The 21,665-nt window shown below is 46.6% G+C and overlaps 1 protein-coding gene across 1 annotated transcript; it reads left to right on the plus strand.

Moving 5' to 3' along the window:
- The first annotated feature begins 1,384 nt into the window (after nt 1-1,384).
- LOC120026832 (zinc finger protein 516-like) lies at nt 1,385-20,085 on the plus strand. Its single transcript, XM_038971543.1, has 4 exons — nt 1,385-2,888; nt 4,179-5,567; nt 19,200-19,239; nt 19,902-20,085. Exons 1-4 carry the CDS (start codon nt 1,385-1,387, stop codon nt 20,083-20,085), a joined length of 3,117 nt encoding a protein of 1,038 aa, XP_038827471.1.
- The last annotated feature ends 1,580 nt before the right edge of the window (nt 20,086-21,665 follow it).

A 21,665-nucleotide genomic window follows, 5' to 3' on the forward strand; every position in this document is an offset into this window, starting at 1 on the left:
ATACTTATCTTAGACATGAATAATGATTTTTCTGAAGATGTTTGATATAGGAACACATTTGGTTTTATTTTACTTTAGGGTATCTATTGTGCTGGAGGTTGATTACGAAAACAGGTTTATCATATATTCTCGTGATTATACTGACGCCACCTGCCCCTTTTCATGATTTTTTATCTTTGCTTTTCTCTCAGGGTGTCTTGTAGGAGTGAGTTTAACTACTGCTTGTTGATGATGGCACATTTAGTCATTTCCCTTCATATTACTACCACTCTCAATGTGACCTTGGCATTCACTGTCAGTATTGGGATTGTGTGAGTGCGTGTGTATGTGTGTGTGAGTCTCAGTCTGCATGTGTGAGTGTGTGTGACTGTGTGTGTGTGTGTGTGTGTGTATGAGATGGAGAAAAATAAATGTAGTTTGTTGATAATGGCGTATTGATGGGGTTTGGAATGGACTGGCCCTGAGGCCTCATCCTGACTGGTCAGGACTGAATGCACCTCTTCATGCTTCACTAAACACACTCAATTAAGGCATGGGGAACAGAGGACACGAGCGCACACACACACACACACACACATACTTTCAGTATAAGCTTCCTTTAAGGACAACCGTCAATCATCCTGTTCGGGACAATAGCCATTCCAAAATCAGTGTCATGCAAATTCTCTCCCTCTCCTCTTTCTTACACACACTGTTACATTTATAAAACTGAAATATGCACAGACGTAACACCCTCTTACATTGTGACAGTGAAACATACACAGTGAGAAACGGACTATGTAGAAAGTAGTATTTTGAGTAATAATGCTCATACTTAAACACATTGCACTGGGGCCCAGTGGGAGAAGCTTTTTCAAATGATTGCAAACTGTGTTTAGGGTGTGGTAAAAATGATTTTATTAACTGAGCGTACCAGGGAACGGGATGTGTATTTTCTATTTATTAGCAACCATCATTCTAGAGAGGCTCGTCTTTTAGACAAAGGTCCTTTGTTGTTGATGACTGCGGCATGATAGCATTTCCTCTCTATTTGACCTCCTGGTGACTGTGCCAACTGGGTTCTTTCTGTCTCTGGGTTGAAAATATAGCCTACCAGATGTCAGTTACTGCATTGGTTGTGTGATTATCATATAACCTATTATTAGATTCTAAATGTTTTCTAATCGTTTTTTCTTGTTGTGTTTTCAGGTGTTTTTCAATGATCATCTCTCCAGTCTTAATGACGGTTAAAGACAATCCCTCCAACAACAGAAGTAAAGCAACATCTACAAACATGTCCCCCATCGCAATCACTATGAGAACCTTATGACTTTGGAACGCACGGGTCAGTTTTCTTCATCAGGGATCAACAGACACTTGAGCTACCACAGCCCTGGGGCCGGAAATGGAGGTGGAGCCGAAGCAGGAGCAGGCGGACCAAAGCAAGGCCGACGCTGTCAAGAGTGACCAGGAGGAGGACGATGCGACGGCCTCTGGCCACACCTGTGGCCTCTGTGGACGGGGCTTCCCTCTCCTGAGCTCGCTGTCCCAGCACATGCGCAGGCACACTGGGGAGAAGCCCTACAAGTGTCCCTACTGTGAACACCGGGCTGCTCAGAAGGGCAGCCTGAAAGCCCACATCCGCAGCCACAAGCTGGGCCTGCTCAGCCGGAGCCTGGGCAAGTTGGACGGTGAGGAGGGGGTTGGGGAGCAAGGACAAACACAGGGGGACCCTAAGAAACTGGATAGTCCCGCTGACAACCTCGCCAATGGCACCTCGGCTAAGAAGCACAAAGTCAACGGCAAGACGAAAAATAAAAGCTCCAAGAAGAAAGGCGAAGAAGCAGTCGTCCAGGATGACGGCAAGGAGGACGAGCCGCAAACCACGACTGAGGGCGACTCACTTCCGGGAGGGACCTTCTGGGTGGACAATGGGGACGGTGCGGGTTCCTTTCCCTGCGGCTCTTGCAGCCAGGTCTTCCCCCAGGCCCTGCTCCTCAAGGCCCACATGAAGAAGCACCGCGGCCTCCTGGACCACGGTTGCCGCATCTGCGGCCGGCGCTTCCGCCAGGCCTGGTTCCTCCAGAGCCACATGCGGATTCATCGGGCCAAGAGTCAGCTGCGGGGTGGGAGTGGCGACAGCAGCGAGTCCCAGACCACCCTCAACGGGGTCCCCCGGGAGCCGGCGTCCCTGGTGAACGATGACTGTCTCTACGAGCTGTGTGCCGGCTGCGGCAACTTCTTCTACGACCGCAAGACCCTCCGGCTGCACGAGAGGGTCCACAAGCAGAGCCACGCCCCCAGCAAGCCACCGCAGCAAGACCCCGACAACAGCTCTTCATCACCTGCCGCCAAGAGGCGCTTCCTGGAATGTCTTAACCTCAGGGCAACCGGGGCTGGAGAGGCAGCTATGGAGGGGAGTCTTGGAAGACGGATCCCCGAGCTGGACCCGGTATGCAGTTACCATGCCTGGCAGTTGGTCACCAGAGGATGTGTGGTGGAGGTGACAGATAAAAGCCTAGGCTGGGAGGAGAGGCTGGTGGATGCCGAGGTGGCGTTTGCCCGGGAGAAGGGCGAGTATGTGCCTCTGAAACAGGAGAAGCGGAAGAGGCAGCTGGACTCCTCCCAAAGCAAGAAGAAGAAAGGAGCTCAGGATGTTGTCGTTAATGGTGGCAGCGGTGGGATCTCCCTCCAGCAGCGTGACAGTAGAAATAGCCGCACCTTATTGAATGGGCTCAGCGCAGAGACGTTTGGGATATTGCAGAAAAAGAAGGTGAAAGATGGTCATCAGTCCAGCAAGCAAGGCACTAAATCAAACTCTGCCAGTCAGCCCAGCACACCAAGACAAGAAGATTCTCTATCTTCCTCGTCCATAAAGAGGAATAGTATCAAGGACCCAACCTATGAAGGTAAGACAAAAAAACACCTAGATTAGCAACAAGAATTAGATTTTCTTTAAATGACATGACAAAAGGCATCTTGGTCGTATTCACAATTAAAATCCTGATTGAAAAGGGAACATTTTGCTTACTACTACAGCAATAACAATGAAAATATCCCCCCCAAAGTTCAGACATTACCATACCAAATTCCATTCCCATACTATATTCTTTGATGTAAATCATAGTTTTCAGAGTGATTCAGTCATGTTTGTTTTGGTTTCTATTGCTACTCAGTCCTGAGTTATGGCCAATCTATTTTCACATGGTAAAATGGAGACCTCACCTCATGTGTTGATTCATCAATTTACACATCTTAGCATAACTAAACGCCTCTGTGTATGTGGGCACATGTCTCTCCCGAGCTGCTGAAGTATGTAGCATACTTATTAGCATAGTAGACTGCAGATTGAGCAGTATGTCAAACGGAGACCTGTTCTTATGTTATGGTTAAAATGTCTGTATTCATGTACATCAACTGATTATTGGAGACAAGACAGTCTGAAAAGTGATGCTGCTTTGACTGTTAAACTGATAGGATAATAAATGTTTCCCTTCCGAGTCCTCTTGATAACAGTATTAACCAAGAACCGTAAGTACATGGTAAATATGCCCATATCGAGCAACTCAGAAGTTTGTAATAGGCTTTTAATGTTTGAAATTGCACTCATGACATTGACAAGCAAACGTGATAGATATAATTATGAATTCTGTAGCACTTTTAGTTCAGTTTTCCAGTTAAAAGCTGGTCTTCAGTTGCCATGGAGCAGTACTCATACAGGTAAAGGGTGTGTTTAGCAGTTGCCTTTAGGTTGCCACTGCAAATTAAATGGTGTTATGGCACCATCCTGTGGCATGGATTGCCCATTGCACCCTTCACCCTACATAAAGAAATATGAAAGGCCTTTACATCTGGTACTTTGCTAAATGAGGCATAACCCTTTCTGTACCATTCATATAGCTTGACATTTGTTTATTCGTGTTTTCTGGAATATTCTGTATGACTTTCTTAAGCCTTAAAAGGTATGTTGGATGTGAAAACAGTTAAATTTAGCATATATGGTAAATAGTTTAGTTGTTAGGGTAAATGACTGAAAAATGACTTATGGAGAGTAGCATGACAATGTCCTCCTTTCTCATCCACGTGTTTGTTAAATCATGTTAGCGCTTATTAAATCTTCATACTTTGCTGAAGCTCATTTTCTTAAAATGTCTGTTTTTCAATATGAGCTTAGTCTAACTGTACTCTGCAATCCACAGATACCAAGCCATACTTCTGCGAGCACTGTGACTTCCGCACCAGGGACCCCTCTTCCTTCACATCCCACATGCACAAGCAGCACAAGGACGTCAGGGATGCACATCATCACATACTGGGAGCTATTATGGAAGACCCGAGCCACGGCGCTCCCAAAGCCTCAGGTTATGTGGAATATCTCCGGCTGAAGAGCACACTGCTCAGCCAGCCCTACACAAATCCCTACATCTGTCCTCCTGGCCAGGAGAGGGCGGCATCGAGCTGCCAGTCTGAGAAGTCGAGGAGCCTAAAAGTCAAAGGGCAATCCTCTCAGGATGCCATCATCTACGCCAGCCTCCTCAACCTGTCTGCCCCGCCCGAGGGCCAGGAGGAGGATGGCGGTGTGAACCCTGTGGCAGCAGCGTCTGAGGGTAAGCTGGTCAGACACCAGTGTCCGTTCTGCGCCCACACAACCCATTACCTGGAGGTGCTGTGGATCCACCAGCGTGTGGCCCACAGGGTGGATAGTGGCAGCTCCCTGGCCCCCAAGTGGGCCCCCTACGTCACCGGCTTCAAGGGCCCCAAGGCTGCTGGACGGCGCACGGGGCCCCCGCCCTTCCTGGAGGGCAAAGACTGCCCTGCACTCTCAGTCCCCCGGGCCCAGCGCACACAAGCCCCAGGTTCCACCGCCACACAACCGTCAGGTGGAGGCACCAAGAGGCCAAAGACATACACAAGCAGTACAACTGCTACTTCCCAGCCCAACACCAGCCAGGCCATGGTGTCAGCGTCGCGTACCTCCACAAGGTCTCCCCCTGGTGGTGGGAAGTCACTCCTACCTCAAAAAAAGAAGTCGAGCCGCCCAACCCATACGGAGGAGGTGGCCAATAAGAGCGTCCGATCTAAAACGAAAGCCCACCCCAAAGCTCCTGCCGCCACCACCACCGTCTCAACCAATATTCAAGGCTTCTCCCAGCAGTCGACAAGCAGCCCCAAAACCGGACATTATCGGGCGGCTGCCGAGGGAAGCCTGCTTCCGCAAGAGGGCCTCGGCTTTATTCTCGCCAGGAACCATGGCAGGGCCGACCACGCGTCCCATCTTACCCCAGACAGAACTCACCTCCACCCCCAGCCCCATCCACACCCCCACAGCCATCCACGGGATCCACCTGCAGCCCTGAAAGGTCAAGACCTTTGGTCAGTCACAAACATCTTTGGGGCGCAGGGCAGCAGCGGGTACCAGGCACCCACCACCCTCCTCGGCCACGGGAAGAGGGAGTCGACTGCTGGGGACAGCAGAGACACCCCGATGGACATGGGCATCCTGGGTCTGTTGAAGAACTACAACCCCCACGAGCTGGCAGCTCTCTACCAGCACTGGGGCTTTGTAGATCCCAGGCTTGACCCACAAGGTAAGGAGGGATTGAGTGTTGGGTAATGTAGTCCATTAACTGGCAGTGAAAATGGTTTTATAATGTTCACCACAGCCCTACATAATTCAGCATGTACACAGACACACTGAGAGGGAGAGAAAGATAGACAGACATTCACAAAACTGACCATGTCCTTTACACTAAGGTCATTTTGAGAGTAGCAACTCTAACCTGCAGCTTGTCGTCGTAGATATCATCATCGTCCTCTTTAGCCCTTTGAGTCACATTTAATAACGTGACCTTTAAAAATATATATATATATATATATATTTGTCCTCCACCTTTTCTCTTTTTCTATGAGTGTTTTGGCATGAATGCTAATAGCTTGGGGAAACATGTTTACCAAGGCCGACAGAAGGACATGTTTCTGCCGGTGATAGTACCAGTCAAGGAATAGGTCTCTGTCTAGTGTTGACCTGTGTGTAGGTCCTGGGGTTGTGTGTGTGTGTGTGTGTATGTGTCAGTATGTGCATGCATGGATCACAGTGACACAGATGGGCAGTGGGCACCCAGTGCTGTGTGACAAGGATAAGTGTGTGTGTGTGTGTGTGTGTGTGTGTGTGTGTGTGTGTGTGTGTGTGTGTGTGTGTGTGTGTGTGTGTGTGTGTGTGTGTGTGTGTGTGTGTGTGTGTGTGTGTGTGTGTGAGTGAGAGAGAACGAGAGAATGATAGAGGTGGCAAGTCCACACACACACAGTCAATTCCATGGCCAGGACATCAGAGAGACCTGACACAATTGGAGTGACAGCGGGGGACAGCTCAGCAAGCAAGTACAGGGAAGGAGAGAGACACAGAGGAAAGAGAGGGAAGAACAGGTAGTGAAAGAGTGACCTAGTGAGAGAGATATACAGACATGGAGAAAGAGCGAGAGGAGTACACTTGACATGTGACACGGGAGCGCTGGCCAAGGGCACATCAAAGAGGCCCGGCAATTTAATTTTCAGTAATTTATGCGCTACTTCCCAGGCTGCCAGGGGGTGGGTCAGGGCTGTCGGAGGCACACCACCACGATTTGGTGCGAAAGTTGCCATCCACTGCCTTGAAGGAAGCTCCACCCCCCCATCTTAATGGCACATCAGATGTACTAATGAGCCCTGTACTTTGTGGCTGAGGTGGTCTAGCGGTTGGCGTCGCCGCTTCCAGCACACATGTATACCTGTGTCTGCGCGGATTCAAATCTGACCCACAGCCCCTTGATACTGACTCCTATTCTTTCCACGCTATCACGATATGACTTAATTCTGTTCAATTACAATCTGGAAGAAAAACACAATGAACTAACTAGCCAGCTACTGTTTTTGCATAATACATCCCCACTGCACAGTGCCGGTGTGTAAAGATTGGATAAGGTAAAATAGTGTGAGATAGTTGTCACTATTTTCATGAATGGAACAGGTTAGCTACCTATCAAACACTGCAATTAGAGCTAGCTGGCTCGCTAACTGTAACATACTGTAGCAGGTCAGCTGCAATGTAGGTCAGCTAGCTAGCTAGCATTTCCTTCATAAATGAAGCAAACTATCTAGCTAGCTATCAACCAAGAAAAATAGAGGCAAGAGAGTGGTGTTGAACTACCAGACAGCTTTGTGTATAAACATTCTGATTTGGTCTATACTCATTCACTCCCCCAAATTCCAAATAATTGGATTTGTGCAAGTATAGGCTGAATGGACTGGTGCGAGTACAGATTTGCACACACACACTAATGATGAAAAACCATTAGTTCTTTACGAAGTGTTTTTTTGTGTGTTTGCATGCATGTCTGCCCTTGTATATGATTTTGTCCTTGGATGGCAGTCCTTCAACTTTGAACAAACACATTTGCTTGTGACACTGACCTGTGAAATGTTTTATACATTATTAATCAGATGTCAGTTATGGGTATGTAATTGGTGTGTGTGTGCATGCTAATAAGATGCCTGGCCACCAGCACAATGACCATTGATCCTCTGTAGCTCAGTTGGTAGAGCATGGTGCTTGCAAAGCTAAGATGGTGGGTTTGATTCCCGGGACCACCCATACGTAAAATGTATGCACGCATGACTGTAAGTCGCTTTGAATAAAAGTGTCTGCTAAGTGGCGTATATTATAATTTGACCACAATTCAATGGGAGACTAAGAAATAGAACAAGCAGAACAGCCGTCACTTTTTCCCCTGCATGTCACTCCAAGGCAATATTACCCTGACATCCAAACGGAATATTGCCCTAGAAATATAGAACCAGTACCTTAACTGACTGTTGTATTATTAGGTTCAGTTCTTTGGTTGTGAAGGTCTTGGGATTCTAAAGTGTTGCCATGTCTCTTGTTTCTACAGGGATACTGCAGTACAACAGACATTTTGAAAATGAAGTCCATTCCTCCACAGAGGCCTCCAAACAAGTATGGTACTTTCCTTGTTTGGGTTTTGTTTTGCTGTGACCGTTCTCCCCCTTATAATTCGTCACCTGTGCCAGAGTCTGGTTGAGTGTTAATGTTCCCCTATATGCCCCCTGGCCCAATTTATCTATCTGGATTTCAGTTATCGGATAGGATTCAATGCATAGAAATAGAATCTCTCTCCTTACTGTCTGTGCTTCTTTTATATGTGTTTTTCTCTCTTTGCGTTCCCGCTATCCTGTCAATAAAAAAATACTAAAGGTATTTAGACCTTTAAAAAAATCTCTCGCCACTCCTTTCTGCTCCCAGCTCCGAGAATCCAAAAGAGAAATCAGTGTTTGAAACACTAAAGGCGAGACAGTGATACTTGGGCGTCTGTGTCAGACGGCTCTTTCTCTGCTTGGTACGAGGAGCTGACAGGAAAACAAAAAATAAAAACATCTTGACGTCCCCCTCGGGGTAAACAGTTGTGCGTCTCCATATGGCATGTCAACATCCTGCCAATCATGACCACATGCAGGCCCTCCTGGACACTCTCTACCTGCCTGTCTGTTCGCTTTACTTTCTTCTTCTTCCTCTGTTGCCTTTGTCACTCGTGAGACGTGAGGACACACTGACACACACCGAAAGATGAACTCACGCACTCTCGCACAAACTGGCATTTTTGCACATTCAGAAACACATAGTCGGAGTTATACTTGCACACACACAAATACACTCATAGAAAGACAACTGACACTCAGCAACACGCACACACACAAACGTGTCTTGGTGTGATCTGTGGTCTGACTCCATTTTGCCCCTTGTCTCTGTCTGCAGGTGATCGGCTGTTCCGCTACTTCAACAGCCTCTCTCAGGAAGGGGACATGAAAACTCCACATGTCACATGCCCTGAAAACTCGACTTTCCAAAATGCACTGTTGCAAGATGAAAGGCCTGCAGTCTCTCACAGGAACCAAGCCATGACTACAGGAGCTCTTCACTTTAGGGGCCCAATTGTCTCAAGGGACACTCTTTGTTTACAACTAACTAACTAATCCACCCGGACTAAAGGAGCTACCATAACATGTGGACGTGACAGAGTGGAAATTCTTCCCCAACTGGAGTGTAAACTCACAACCATCTGCACTGTAACTCAACAAGCACCGTCAATACGTCGGACCCAGAAAGGCTAAGGCATTTCTGCATCCAGAGCGACAGAACTTCTCAGGAAGGTAGTAGCGATGCACTGAACCATCTGCTACATCACACACTGGGCTTAGATCACAGGAGGTTGGTGGCACCTTAATCGGGGCGGACTGGTTCGTGGTAATGGCTGGAGCAGTATAAGTGAAATGGTATCAAATGCATCAAATACATGATTTCCATGTGTTTGGTGCCATTCTGTTCGCTCCGTTCCAGTCATTATTATGAGCCGTCCTCCCCTCAGCAGCCTCCACTGGCTTAGATGTTTCTGTGGTGAAAGTATACTGATCTAGAGATGGTGCCGTTGTTTAGCTCGTGATGATTGAGGTCAGGTTGGGTTAGATAACTGATCCTAAATCAGTTGTTAAAGGGCAGGAACCCAGGATCCCACAGGATGTTTTATGTAACCTTTAAACCCTTTAAATCCATGTCAGATAAAAAAAGCAGACTGAAACTTTCATGTTATAGCCCTCCAGAGAATTGTTAGAAAAATGGTGAAGTAATCGGATTGGTATGTGTATTTACTGTGAATGTGTGTTAGTGTTTTAGTCATCTGTTTATTTGAGCTTTTGACGCTTTTTTTTGTGGTATTTAGAAACGGTTTGGATTGGTCAGGTCAGCCAGCTCACACAAGCAAAGTTACTACCTACCTTTAAAGCTGGAATCCTTAATGGTGAAACAGCCACGTCCGTTTGTGATATTACAACAGCTAAGAAGGTTTCCCTCGGACATCATTGTGCGATGCTCCCCAGGCTCTGCTTCTTCCAAAAAAACTAAAACTATAACAAAGGCTGTGGGGCAGACAGTGGCGCGGTTTCCCCCACGTATTATTCCATCTTTAAGCAACAATAATGAAGCATCTGTTTGTGACTTACCAGCCATCTCCAGCTATGTTTACATGAACAACAAGCATGCTAGACTCTGCTGACCTGGGATGTAGCGGAGGGTAAATGCACGTAAACGTTGGCAGGTAGCCTCGCAGGTAGCCTCGAGGTTATAATGTTGGGCCAGTAACAGGGGACGCAAGCAGAGAGAGGTTAGTACAGTGTTTCCCACACTTGGGGTCGGGGCCCTATGTGGGGTACTGAGAAAATCTGTACTAATCTTATTAAACAAATTTAAAAACAAAAAATATCGTTCAATATTTCCCCATGTCCTACCTTCCCTATAGGCCTACATTAAAATCCAAACAATACAGTTCTAAAAATGTCATACGTTATAGTTTATATAGGTGGTTGTTCGTCTTATCTCGACCGCCCACTGGAGTTCACAGTTTAACCACCTTTTTTTTAACCTCTACATCACAGCTTCTGAATAGCACCTAGATGGAGTATGCATGTTCTATTTTAGTTCTGTTGCGTTAAGTCTTTATGTCCACTCAAGTTGATATCCCAACGTTGAAAGACTGGCTTCTCCGTGTTAAAATGAAATAGATTCCATCGCTAGGGAACACCGACGATGCGGAACATGTTTCTCAGACCTCCGAAAATTGTGTTCTGTTGAGATAATTCCACGTCCCAGGCCGTCTGATCCAGTTGGAACTGAAAATGAATCCAGAATGAATGGAAAAGAAAAGCACTATGTAACTTACAGATTTGCAGTGCTTCATGCATATAGTTGGATCGACACAACCGATGGTTGTGAACTTGAACAGAAGCCCACTTTTGAGGTTTGAGAACAGAAAATGTCCCTTAGAAGGTAGATGTGCAGTTTGACTCCATGAAAATGACTACTCTTCATTGAGGAGGATTGTGGGTTCGGTCTTGGACTGTCTGTGTTTAGTTCCTTTATGCAGTGTTTTGTTTTGGTGTTTTGCTGAATCACTGGGTATCTCTATCTTAGAAATGGCTTCTGCAGTGTTTTAAAGTTATTTTAGCTGCCCACAAGGAAAGAAAGCCATCCATGTTAAATAGTACCAATCTGATGTTATTACTACGTTATTTATCAAATTGTATATGATAGTTATCCACCTTGATCGATTGTCGTATGTAAAAAAATAAATATATATATAATTTATGATTTGAAGTCAGCATTATAAAACGGTAGACTTTTCTAAAAAGAAAAGGTTGGTGCTTTAGAGGGACATGTATTTCTCAGAATGCTTCACGAAGACTAGCTATGTTTGCTCATGGCAAGTGCTCAGATATTCTTTTAGGACTTTAGATGATGGAGTTGTATTTTCAAAGTATTTATATTGCATAATACCTGTTAGTACAAATAAAACTTGATATATTTACATGGGCATGGTTTTGGTCATTTTGTTATCCTTGAGGCCCTTTCATCAGCCTTTGAGGTGATATGTTTATGACAAACCACACATGATTGTGATTATGTAACATGAAAATAGTTGTTTAACAGTGCTTAGTAAAGCCCTCACACCATTTATTATTTCTAAATTAGCTGTTTTATTAGAAAGTAAAAAGTGTTACCAAGCAATATGGAAGGAATTTGACATTCATTTTTTTGAGAGGAGAATCCAGGTGTACAAAACATTAGGAACACCTTCCTAAATTGAGTTGCACCCCCTTTTGCCCTCAGAACTACCTCATTTTGTCAGGGTATGGACTCTAAAAGGTGTCAAAAAGTGTTCCACAGGGATGCTGACCCATGTTGACTCCAATGCTTCCCACAGTTGGCAAGTTGGCTGGATGTCCTTTGGGTGGTGGAACATTCTTGATACACACGGGAAACTGTTGAGTGTGAAAAACCCAGCAGTGTTGCAGTTCTTGACACACTAACACCGGTGCGCCTGGCACCTACTACCATACCCCGTTCCAAGGCACTTAAATCTTTTGTTTTGCCCATTCACCCTCTGAATGGCACACATATAATCCATGTCTCAAGGCTTAAAAAATCCCTCTTTAACTTGTCTCCTCCCCTTCATCTACACTAATTCAAGTGGATATAACAATTGACATCAATAAGGGATCATACCTTTCACCTGATAAGTCTATGTAAATGATTTACGCATAATTCTCTGTAATGTCAAAGTAAAAAAATAAAAAATAAATGAATGTAAAATAAAATGTATATGTTTTGATTAGATAAGTATTGAGTCAATACATGTTACAATCACCTTTGGCAGTGATTACTGCTCTGAGTCTTTCTGGGTAAGTCTCCAAGTGCTTTGCAAACCTGGATTGTACAATATTTTCCCATTATAATAAAACAAATCCTCAAGCTCTGTCAAGTTGGTTTTTGATCATTGCTAGACAGCCATTTTCAAGTCTTGCCATAGATTTTCAAGACGATTTTAAGTCAAAACTGTATCTTGGCCACTCAGGAACATTCAATGTATCTTGGTAAGTAACTCCAGTGTATATTTGGCCATACATTTTAGGTTATTGTCCTACTGAATGTGTCTGTTGGAAGCAGACTGAACCAGGTTTTCCTCAAGGACTTTGCCTGTGCTTAGCTCTATTCCTTTTAATTTTATCCTAAAAAACTCCCTAGTCCTTGCCGATGACAAGCATACCCATAAAATGGGCTCCCGACTGGAGAAGCAGTCTAAGGCACTTCATCTCAGGCTAGAGGCGTCACTACAGAACCTGGTTCGTTCCCAGGCTGTATCACAACTGGCCGTGATCGGGAGTCCCATAGGACGGCGCACAATTGGCTCAGCGGTGTCCGGGTTAGGGAGGGCATCATTGTAAAGAATAATTTGTTTTTAACTGACTTGCCTAGTTAAATAAAGGTTCAATCGAATAAAATAACATGATGCAGCCGCCACCATGCTTGAAAATATTAAGAGTGGTATTCAGTGATGTGTTTTGTTGGATTGTATTTAAGACAAAAAATGCATTTCTTTGCCACATTTTTTGCAGTATTACTTTAGTGCCTTATTGCAAATATGATGCATGTTTTGGAATATTTTTAGTCTGTACAGGCTTCTTTTTTTCACTCTGTCATTTAGGTTAATATTGTAACTACAATGTTGTTTATCCATCCCTCTCTTGGCAGGTTTTTTGTTATTCTTTCCATTTTTTAATCATGGATTTAATGGTGCTCCGTGGGTTATTCAAAGTTTCGTATGTTTTATATAACCCAACCCTGATCTGTACTTATCCACAACTTTGTCCCTGACCTGTTTGGAGAGCTCCTTGGTCTTCATGGTGCCACTTGCTTTGTGGTGGCCCTTGCTTAGTGGTGTTGCAGACTCTGGGGGCCTTTCACAACAGGTGTATATATACTAAGATCATGTGATAGATCATGCGACAATTAGATTGCACACAGGTGTACTTTATTTAACTACTTATGTGACTTCTGAAGGTAATTGGTTGCACCAGATCTTATTTAGGGGCTTCATAGCAAAGAGGGGTGAATACATATGCACGCACTACTTTTCCGTTTTTACATAAAATAAAATAAATTTAAACAAGTTATTTTTTTCATTTCACTTCACCAATTTGGACTATTTTGTGTATGTCCATCACATAAAATCCAAATAAAAATACATTTAAATTACAGGTTGTAATGCAACAAAAAAGGAAAAACGCCAACGGGGATGAATCATTTTGCAAGGCACTGTACCTACTGTAAAATATGGTGGTGGATCTTTGATGTTATGGGGCTATTTTGCTTCCACTGGTCCTGGGGCCCTTTTTAAGATCAGCGGCACAATTAACTTTACCCAGTACAAGGACAGTTTATACAAAAACCTTGTTTCCCATTCTAGGAGGCTGAAACTGTCTGCAAGTGGATATTCCAGCAAGACAATAACCACAAATAAAATCAAAAATCAAAATCCACAAATAAGTCAGACCTTATCCAAGAGAGAGTAGTGTGTTAACCCATAAGAGTCTAAGCCCTAAGCTATATGGAATTGTTTGAATTTGTGTGCATTTGGATCCTACCTTAACCCTATCTTCATGTCTAGCTTCCAGTTCAACCCTAACCCTAGCCTCAACCCTAACTCCACCTTCCATGTCCACCTCCCAGTTCAACCCTAACTCTAGCCTCAACCCTAACTCCACCTTCCATGTCCACCTCCCAGTTCAACCCTAACCCTAGCCTCAACCCTAACTCCACCTTCCATGTCCACCTCCCAGTTCAACCCTAACCCTAGCCTCAACCCTAACTCCACCTTCCATGTCCACCTCCCAGTTCAACCCTAACCCTAGCCTCAACCCTAACTCCACCTTCCATGTCCACCTCCCAGTTCAACCCTAACCCTAGCCTCAACCCTAACTCCACCTTCCATGTCCACCTCCCAGTTCAACCCTAACCCTAGCCTCAACCTTAACCCTGCCTTCCATGTCCACCTCCCAGTTCAACCCTAACCCTAGCCTCAACCCTAACTCCACCTTCCATCTCCACCTCCCAGTTCAACCCTAACCCTAGCCTCAACCCTAACTCCACCTTCCATGTCCACCTCCCAGTTCAACCCTAACCCTAGCCTCAACCCTAACTCCACCTTCCATGTCCACCTCCCAGTTCAACCCTAACCCTAGCCTCAACCTTAACCCTGCCTTCCATGTCCACCTCCCAGTTCAACCCTAACCCTAGCCTCAACCTTAACCCTGCCTTCCATGTCCACCTCCCAGTTCAACACTAAACCGCTAAACGCAGTCATAGTGTAAGTACAATTTCTATCAGGAGATGGCGCACAATACCAAGGATTGGGTGGAGAAGAGTTCAGCTGCAAAGGATGAAACACATCAAATAGTATTACTGTCCATTCATGGCTCATTTACAGACAAAATGTAGATAACGCACACCACATACATAATACAAGGAATATAATTGCCATAACAATGTTAATAAAAGTACAGATTGTTAATTGTGGATTGTCAAAAGACATAAACAATAAACCTCTGTATAGACAGCCGTTGAAACAAAGGCAATAGATGGGGCAGCTAAGGACAGATCAGTTTTTCTCTTTCACCTAAAACGATTGAGATTGGGCTTAAGCTGAGGTAAACTGGCCCCCCACAGCCACACTCAGGTGTGAAAAATCAGGTAAAACCATTTTGGTTTACTGAGCACAAAACATCATAAATCTAAATCAACGGTTTCAGTCCATGCCTCGAAACTTTACATCCGTTCGGTTCCGTTGCTTCCTCTTGGATCCACTCTGTGAACGCATTCGTCCGATGCCCTTTGAACAGACACACACACACACACACACACACACACACACACACACACACACACACACACACACACACACACACACACACACACACACACACACACACACACACACACACACACACACACACACACTGCCATAGTAGAGTGTAACTATCACATCCTGTTTGTCAATGGGACCGCATCATCTCTAGGCGTGGTGACAGTGTCAGTCATCGGCCTAAAATACACAGATCATGGCCAGAGCCACGAGCAGAGGACCAGTGAGAGTCATGTTGGCCATAGGGCCCGAGAGTAGATCATGTCACCAGTCTGGCTGGGAGAAGGAGATGGGTTGGCATATGTTCTTTGACAGGAAAGTGCCTCGCTTTAGTTCACCCCTTTGCAGGCAAGAGGAGAGACTGACTGGTGGCTGATCGGAGTGACAGGCTTCTCCTGTCCTGTTGGTCCATGTGAGGTGGATCTCTCTGTGTGTGTGTGTGTGTGATGGGGTCATATGCACACTGCTCGATTACTGCAGAGATAAACCGTCTACTGTGGGAGGTAATATCACACACACACACGCACATTTTAAATAATTTATTTGAATACACCAATCAAATTGACAAAAAAGGATCCAAACATTTCAAAGCTCCCTGTATGCATGGCACTCAAGGGTACAGAAGCACCTCCTACAAAGAGCTAGGCTGCCCACGACAGCTGAAACAGAGCAGTACCTAGCCAATTGCTTTGCCCTAGTTTTTGTCAGGCCCGCAATCTGGAGGCCACACACACACACACACACACACACACACACACACACACACACACACACACACACACACACACACACACACACACACACACACACACACACACACACACACACACACACACACACACACACACACACACCATTAAGGTAGTCCATCGTATCCAATGATGAATTCCACTACTGCTTGTGGGTTCGCTGATGACTGTATAATCTGATGCAGAATGCACATTCTCTGCCACAGGCAGGGCACACAAAGGCCTGTCTTGTTGAGGCCGGTGCAGGCATGGTCATATTTCTTCTCTGTCGCTTCACCAGGCGACATTCAGTCCTTTTTTTCCTCGGCCAACTGCACTCCTTGAAGGTCCTCAGCAACAGTCTGAAGGGAGGCGCGGTTTATCCCCAACTTCTTTAGTGATGTCTTCAGTTGGTCCTTTAGACGCTTTTTCTGCCCACCTGCATAGCGACGGCCCAGTTATAGCTGTCCGTATAGCATCTTTCGCGACAGGCCAAGCCATCTCAGCTGGTGGTGTGTGATGGACACGTCAATGCTCATGCAGCTGGTTCTCTTTAGGATCTCTGAGTGCAGAACACGGTCCTGTCCGATCAATTTCAAAATGTTCTGGAGGCATTTTATGTGAAAGGACTGTGTCAGCTGTAGACTGTCCATGTTCAAATCAAATTGTATTGGTCACGTACACATATTTTGCAGATGTTATCGCAAGTGCAGTGAAATGCTTAGTTGTGACTATTTAACAGTCTGATGGCCTGTAGACAGAAGCTGTTTTTCCGTCTTCTGGTCCCAGCTTTAATGCACCTTTACTGTCTCTGTTTCACATCCATAAAATGAGTGTAGATACACAACCAAACGTCTGCACCTGACTCCATCCTGGACCAAGCACACACCCTTGCCTCACACCCTTGCCTCACACCAGTGCCAACTCCAAAGAGTTTAGATTCCTGACGACCAATTGTTACTCTGGCACCATCCCCTTGTGAAACTGAGGCAGGATGTTCACAAATTTCCCTGGGCAGCCCTACTGCAGGATAACCTTGCACAATGTCGGTGCACAATGTTGATGGCTTTGGAGAGGTCCACAGAGGCCATGAACAGGTGTTGTTTCTGTTCACAGCACTTTTTCTGCATTTGGCGTGCACTGAAGATCATGTACACCGTGCTTCTGTTCTTTCTTAAGCCGCACTAGGACTCCGGTAGCAGGTCTTCAGTGATGGTGACGATGAGTCTGCAGACTTTGCCAGCAACTGCAAGGAGGGATATGCCCCTGCTGTTGCCGCAGATGGATTTGTCTCCCTTGTTGTATGTGGTGACATTGATTGCATCCCTCCATTGATGGGGGATGCTGGGGGATGCTCTCTAGTCTCCATATCTCAGATGATGAACAGAACAACTCCTTTGAACTCAGCAGGGATGGAGTCAGGTCCAGGAGTTTGGTTGTTCTTCAGTGACCTGATGGCAGCGTAGACCTGGGTGGGCGATTAAGGTTCTGGATGGTGGGCAGGGTTGTGAGCTCCTCCAGCACTGAGTAGTCAACTGGGTCGGCTGGTTTAAGAGGGCTTCAAAGTGTTTTCCACCTCTGTAATATCTTAGTTTGGTATTTTATGAGAGTGGACCAATCTGCACTTCTGAAGAGACAGAGAGAAGAACTCCTTGGGCCATGCATGGGTGGTCTTCAGTGCATCATAAAAGTTGTGCATGTCATATCTGTCTGCACAAGATTGGATTTCTTATGCTTTGGAGATCCACCACTCATTTTGTAGATATCGTAGAGCACTCTGTGCCCCCTTCTGCTCCACTTGTCATTGCTTTTTGAGGTCCTCAGAAGTAGACTTGTTGAGTTTTCATTGAACCAGTCCTGGTGTTTATTTCTGTTGTAGCCAATGGAGTGGGCTGCTGACTCATAGAATGATGTTAGGAATGACAATTTGTCATCAATCGCACAGTCTGCATTCAGGAGAGTCTCAATGGTCTCTAGTTTTTCTGATAGAGAGCGACTTAGGTTGTTACGTGCCTCTGTTTCCTGAAGTCGAGCACAGTGCTGCCTTTTTTTGTGGACTTCTTGAAGTGGATGGCTGGGCGAACCTTCATTCTGAGCTTGGTTAACATAATCCGATGATCTGTCCAGCACTCCGCTCTTCACATGGCTAGCGTAATGATCGTGGGTGCATCCAGGAGGTTTTGTATTGGCATGACCAACACCGTGCTGTCCTATCACTCCACTCCATCTCACAATCTCTCCCCACTCTTGCGTTGGGTACATTTTTTGGTACTCTGTGGAGGGCCTCGTCCAGAATCTTGTAAAGGTGTAGCCCTCGCTAATGCCGGTCTTTTGCATCATCTTCTGATGGTCGAGTTGGTGCATAAGCACTGAAGAGAGTGGCATGCTGCTTTTCAACGAGGGGAATGCGGAGTGACATTAGCCTTTCGCTAATGCCAGTTGGTGTTTCTGTGAGATTTGACAGGAGGCAGTTCTTCATGGCAATGCCCATATCCTGCAGACGTTGTCCTTCTGGGTGGTATCCCTTCCAAAAGAAGGTGTAGCCCCTCCTTCCTCCCTGAGCGACCCAGGAGTCTGGTCTCACTGAGAGCAGAGATGTCGATGTTATATTGCTTCACCTGCTGCATTGAGTGCAGTCCTCCTCCTGTCGGCACCCTGGCTCAAGTTCAAGAGAGTCCTTATGTTCCATTTTGCAAGTCATAAGGGGACATATTTAATCTTGTTTAGGTTTTGACCGCTGAAATGAAATGTTGTGATAGGTGCGGTGGCCTATCCAGGAGAGTTAGAGTGGGCAATGTTTAGGTCACCTTTTCTAGACCTTTCTCCAGTCGGGGTGAGCAGTGTGTCTCCAAAATACAGCTGCTCAGATGTACAGGGGTCTGTTGGGAGCAGCTCCCACTCAAATTCCAGCTGATGACGAACAATAGCCTTGTGAATCTACCGTGCAGAGTTGTTTTACATTTTTGCTATTAAATTACCATTTTATTTTCAACCAGGGCCTTTGAATTGTTTAATTGTGTAGCAGGCTCAAGGGTGTGGGGTTTCCACGTCACCAAACCTTGCACCAGTAGCACAAATAGAATGCAAATGGGAAGTCTATTGGGGGTTTTGATACACTGGGGAAAAAGGGGGGATTCACCAATCACCTCACAGTCCACAAGCCGTTCTCTTTCTCCGTTCTGTTTTCCAGGGATAATCCTCACACTCGGGTCCTCAGCCAATCCGGTCCGGTACACAAGGCGGGTAGTCCGACAGTCCAGGTCACAACGGGTAATCACACAGATATAATTCTCTCTTCTCCCACTCTTCATAATGCTCTTGGTTCTCTCCTACTCTACCACTTTGTGCAGGCTGCTTCCTCCTTTATCCCCAAGCACTCCCTGGCTTAACGAACAACAGCCTTGCCTCATTGGGGCAGGAAGTCCATATAAAGGCCCGAGGGGTGGAGCCAACGGGCTGCCAGATATCTCCCCTCAATAACCACTCTCCCCTCACCTCCTCTGCCGTCTGTCCCCCCCCCCCCCCCCCCCCAGTTCCCTAGAGCATACCTCCTGGAGAGGGCATTGGCATTTCTATGGGCTGCACCTGATCTGTGGACAACAGAGAAAGCAAAGGGTTGTAAGGATAGGAACCAGCGGGTGTCCTTATTCCATGACATCCAAACCAGTGGTTCATGGTCCGTTACGAGGGTGAAGTGCCATCCCAATAAGTAATACTTCAGCGTTTCTAGTGCCCACTTGATTGCTAGGCATTCTTTCTGCACCGTGGAATATCTTTGTTCCCGCGGCAACAGCTTCCGGCTAATGTACATGACTGGGTGTTCCTCACCTTCTTGGAGCTGTGATAGAACGGCACCCACCCCTGTTTTGGACGCATTGGTCTGAACCACCAGTGGTTTGGAGAAGTCTGGTGTCACCAGCACGGGTCCAGAACACAGTGCTCACTTTAGGTCCTGGAAGGCTTTCTCTGTCTCCTCGGTCCACTTCACCTGCTTCTTGGTGAGGGGACAGGGCCAGTCCCGAATCGCTTCCACTGACTCTTTCTCCTGTTGGGCCTCCTGCGGCGCCTTCTTCTGAAGGGAGATCTCCTGCTCCCTCTTAGCTAGCTGCTCCTATAAGGCGGTGGCCTTCTCTGTCAGAATGCTGAGCTGCAGGTCTTTTGCTGCTTGGAGGGCCTCCATCTTCAGAGTGGGCTCGTCTCTGCTCTTCTCCTCCTTCTCCCTCAGTTCCCTCAGAGCAGCCTCCAGGCTCTGCTGTAGCTCTGCAGCTCTCTGCTGATTGAGGGTCACCTCCCCTCTCAGAGCGTCTACCGCCTCCTCCTGGAGGGCTACAGCCTGGGCCTCCTGCAAGACCTTCTGTAGGGAGCTGTCCTTCAGCTACTGGACAAGCTGGTCCTTCAGCTCTCTAAGGGCCTCCTGCTTCTCCTCCTTCTGCCTGGCAAGATCCTCCCTCATAGCAACATTCTGCTCTTCCAGGCTATGCTGGAGCTCTGCAGATCTCTGCTGATGGAGGGACACCTACCCTCTCAGTGCATCCTTGGCCTCCCTCTTCTGGAGGACTGAGGCCTGTACCTCCTGCAGCAGTCCCTTCTGTAGGTAGTTGTCCTCCTGCTGCTTGGCCAGCCGGCGCAGGATTTCCTTTTTCAACACCCTGTACTGCGTCGCCTGGTCAACCGTCAGATCCTGATAGGTCTTCTGTGCCACGCCTGACAGGAAGGGTGCTAACAGGCTGGCCCATTGCTCATGGGGCCATTTCTCTCTAGCCGCCATCCTTTCGAAGGCTTGTAGGTAAGCCTCGATGTCGTCAGACTCTGCCAGCTTCAGTAGAAACCTACTGGGTTTAGGACGAGAGACTGCTGCTCCTGCCGCTATGACGGCCTGGGCGGCTGTCAGCTGGCTGAGTTCAGCTCGCGGGAGAGCGGTCTGCTGACGCTGTTAATCCAGCAGCTCCTGATGCATAGCCTGCTTTGCTATGTTCGCCTCCACCAGCTGTCTCACCATTGCTTCCATTGTGCTCTGTGTCTGTTTAGTTATTGAGCTTGGTTTGCTTTGCCCGCATTCTCCACCATATGTAGCAGGCTCAGGGGTGTGGGGTTTCCACATCACCAAGTTCAATAACAAAGCTTGCACCAGTAGCACAAATAGAATGCAAATGGGAAGTTTATTAGGGGTTTTGATACACTGGGGAAGAAGGGGGAATTCACCAATCACCTCACAGTCCACAAACCGTTCTCTTTGTCCGTTCAGTTTTCCAGGGGTAATCGTCACACTTGGGTCCTCAGCCAATCCGGTCCGGTACACAAGGCGGGTAGTCCGACAGTCCAGGTCACAACGGGTAATCTCACAGATATAATTCTCTCTTCTCCCACTCTTCATAATGCTCTTGGTTCTCTCCTACTCTGCCCCTTTGTGCAGGCTGCTTCCTCCTTTATCCCCAAGCACTCCCTGGCTTAACGAACAACAGCCTTGCCTCGTTTGGGCAGGAACTCCATATAAAGCCCGGGGATGGAGCCAACGGGCTGCCAGATATCTCCCCTCAATAACCACTCCCCTAAACTCCCCCTGCCATCTGTCACAATTGGTAGTGGCGTTTCCAATGTGAATCCACATTTGAGTGGGAAAAACGACCTGTAGTACATCATGTTTTGTGATGAGCAA

This window comes from Salvelinus namaycush, chromosome 32 (genome assembly GCF_016432855.1).
Source record: "Salvelinus namaycush isolate Seneca chromosome 32, SaNama_1.0, whole genome shotgun sequence".
In the NCBI taxonomy this organism is placed as follows: Eukaryota; Metazoa; Chordata; class Actinopteri; order Salmoniformes; family Salmonidae; genus Salvelinus; species Salvelinus namaycush.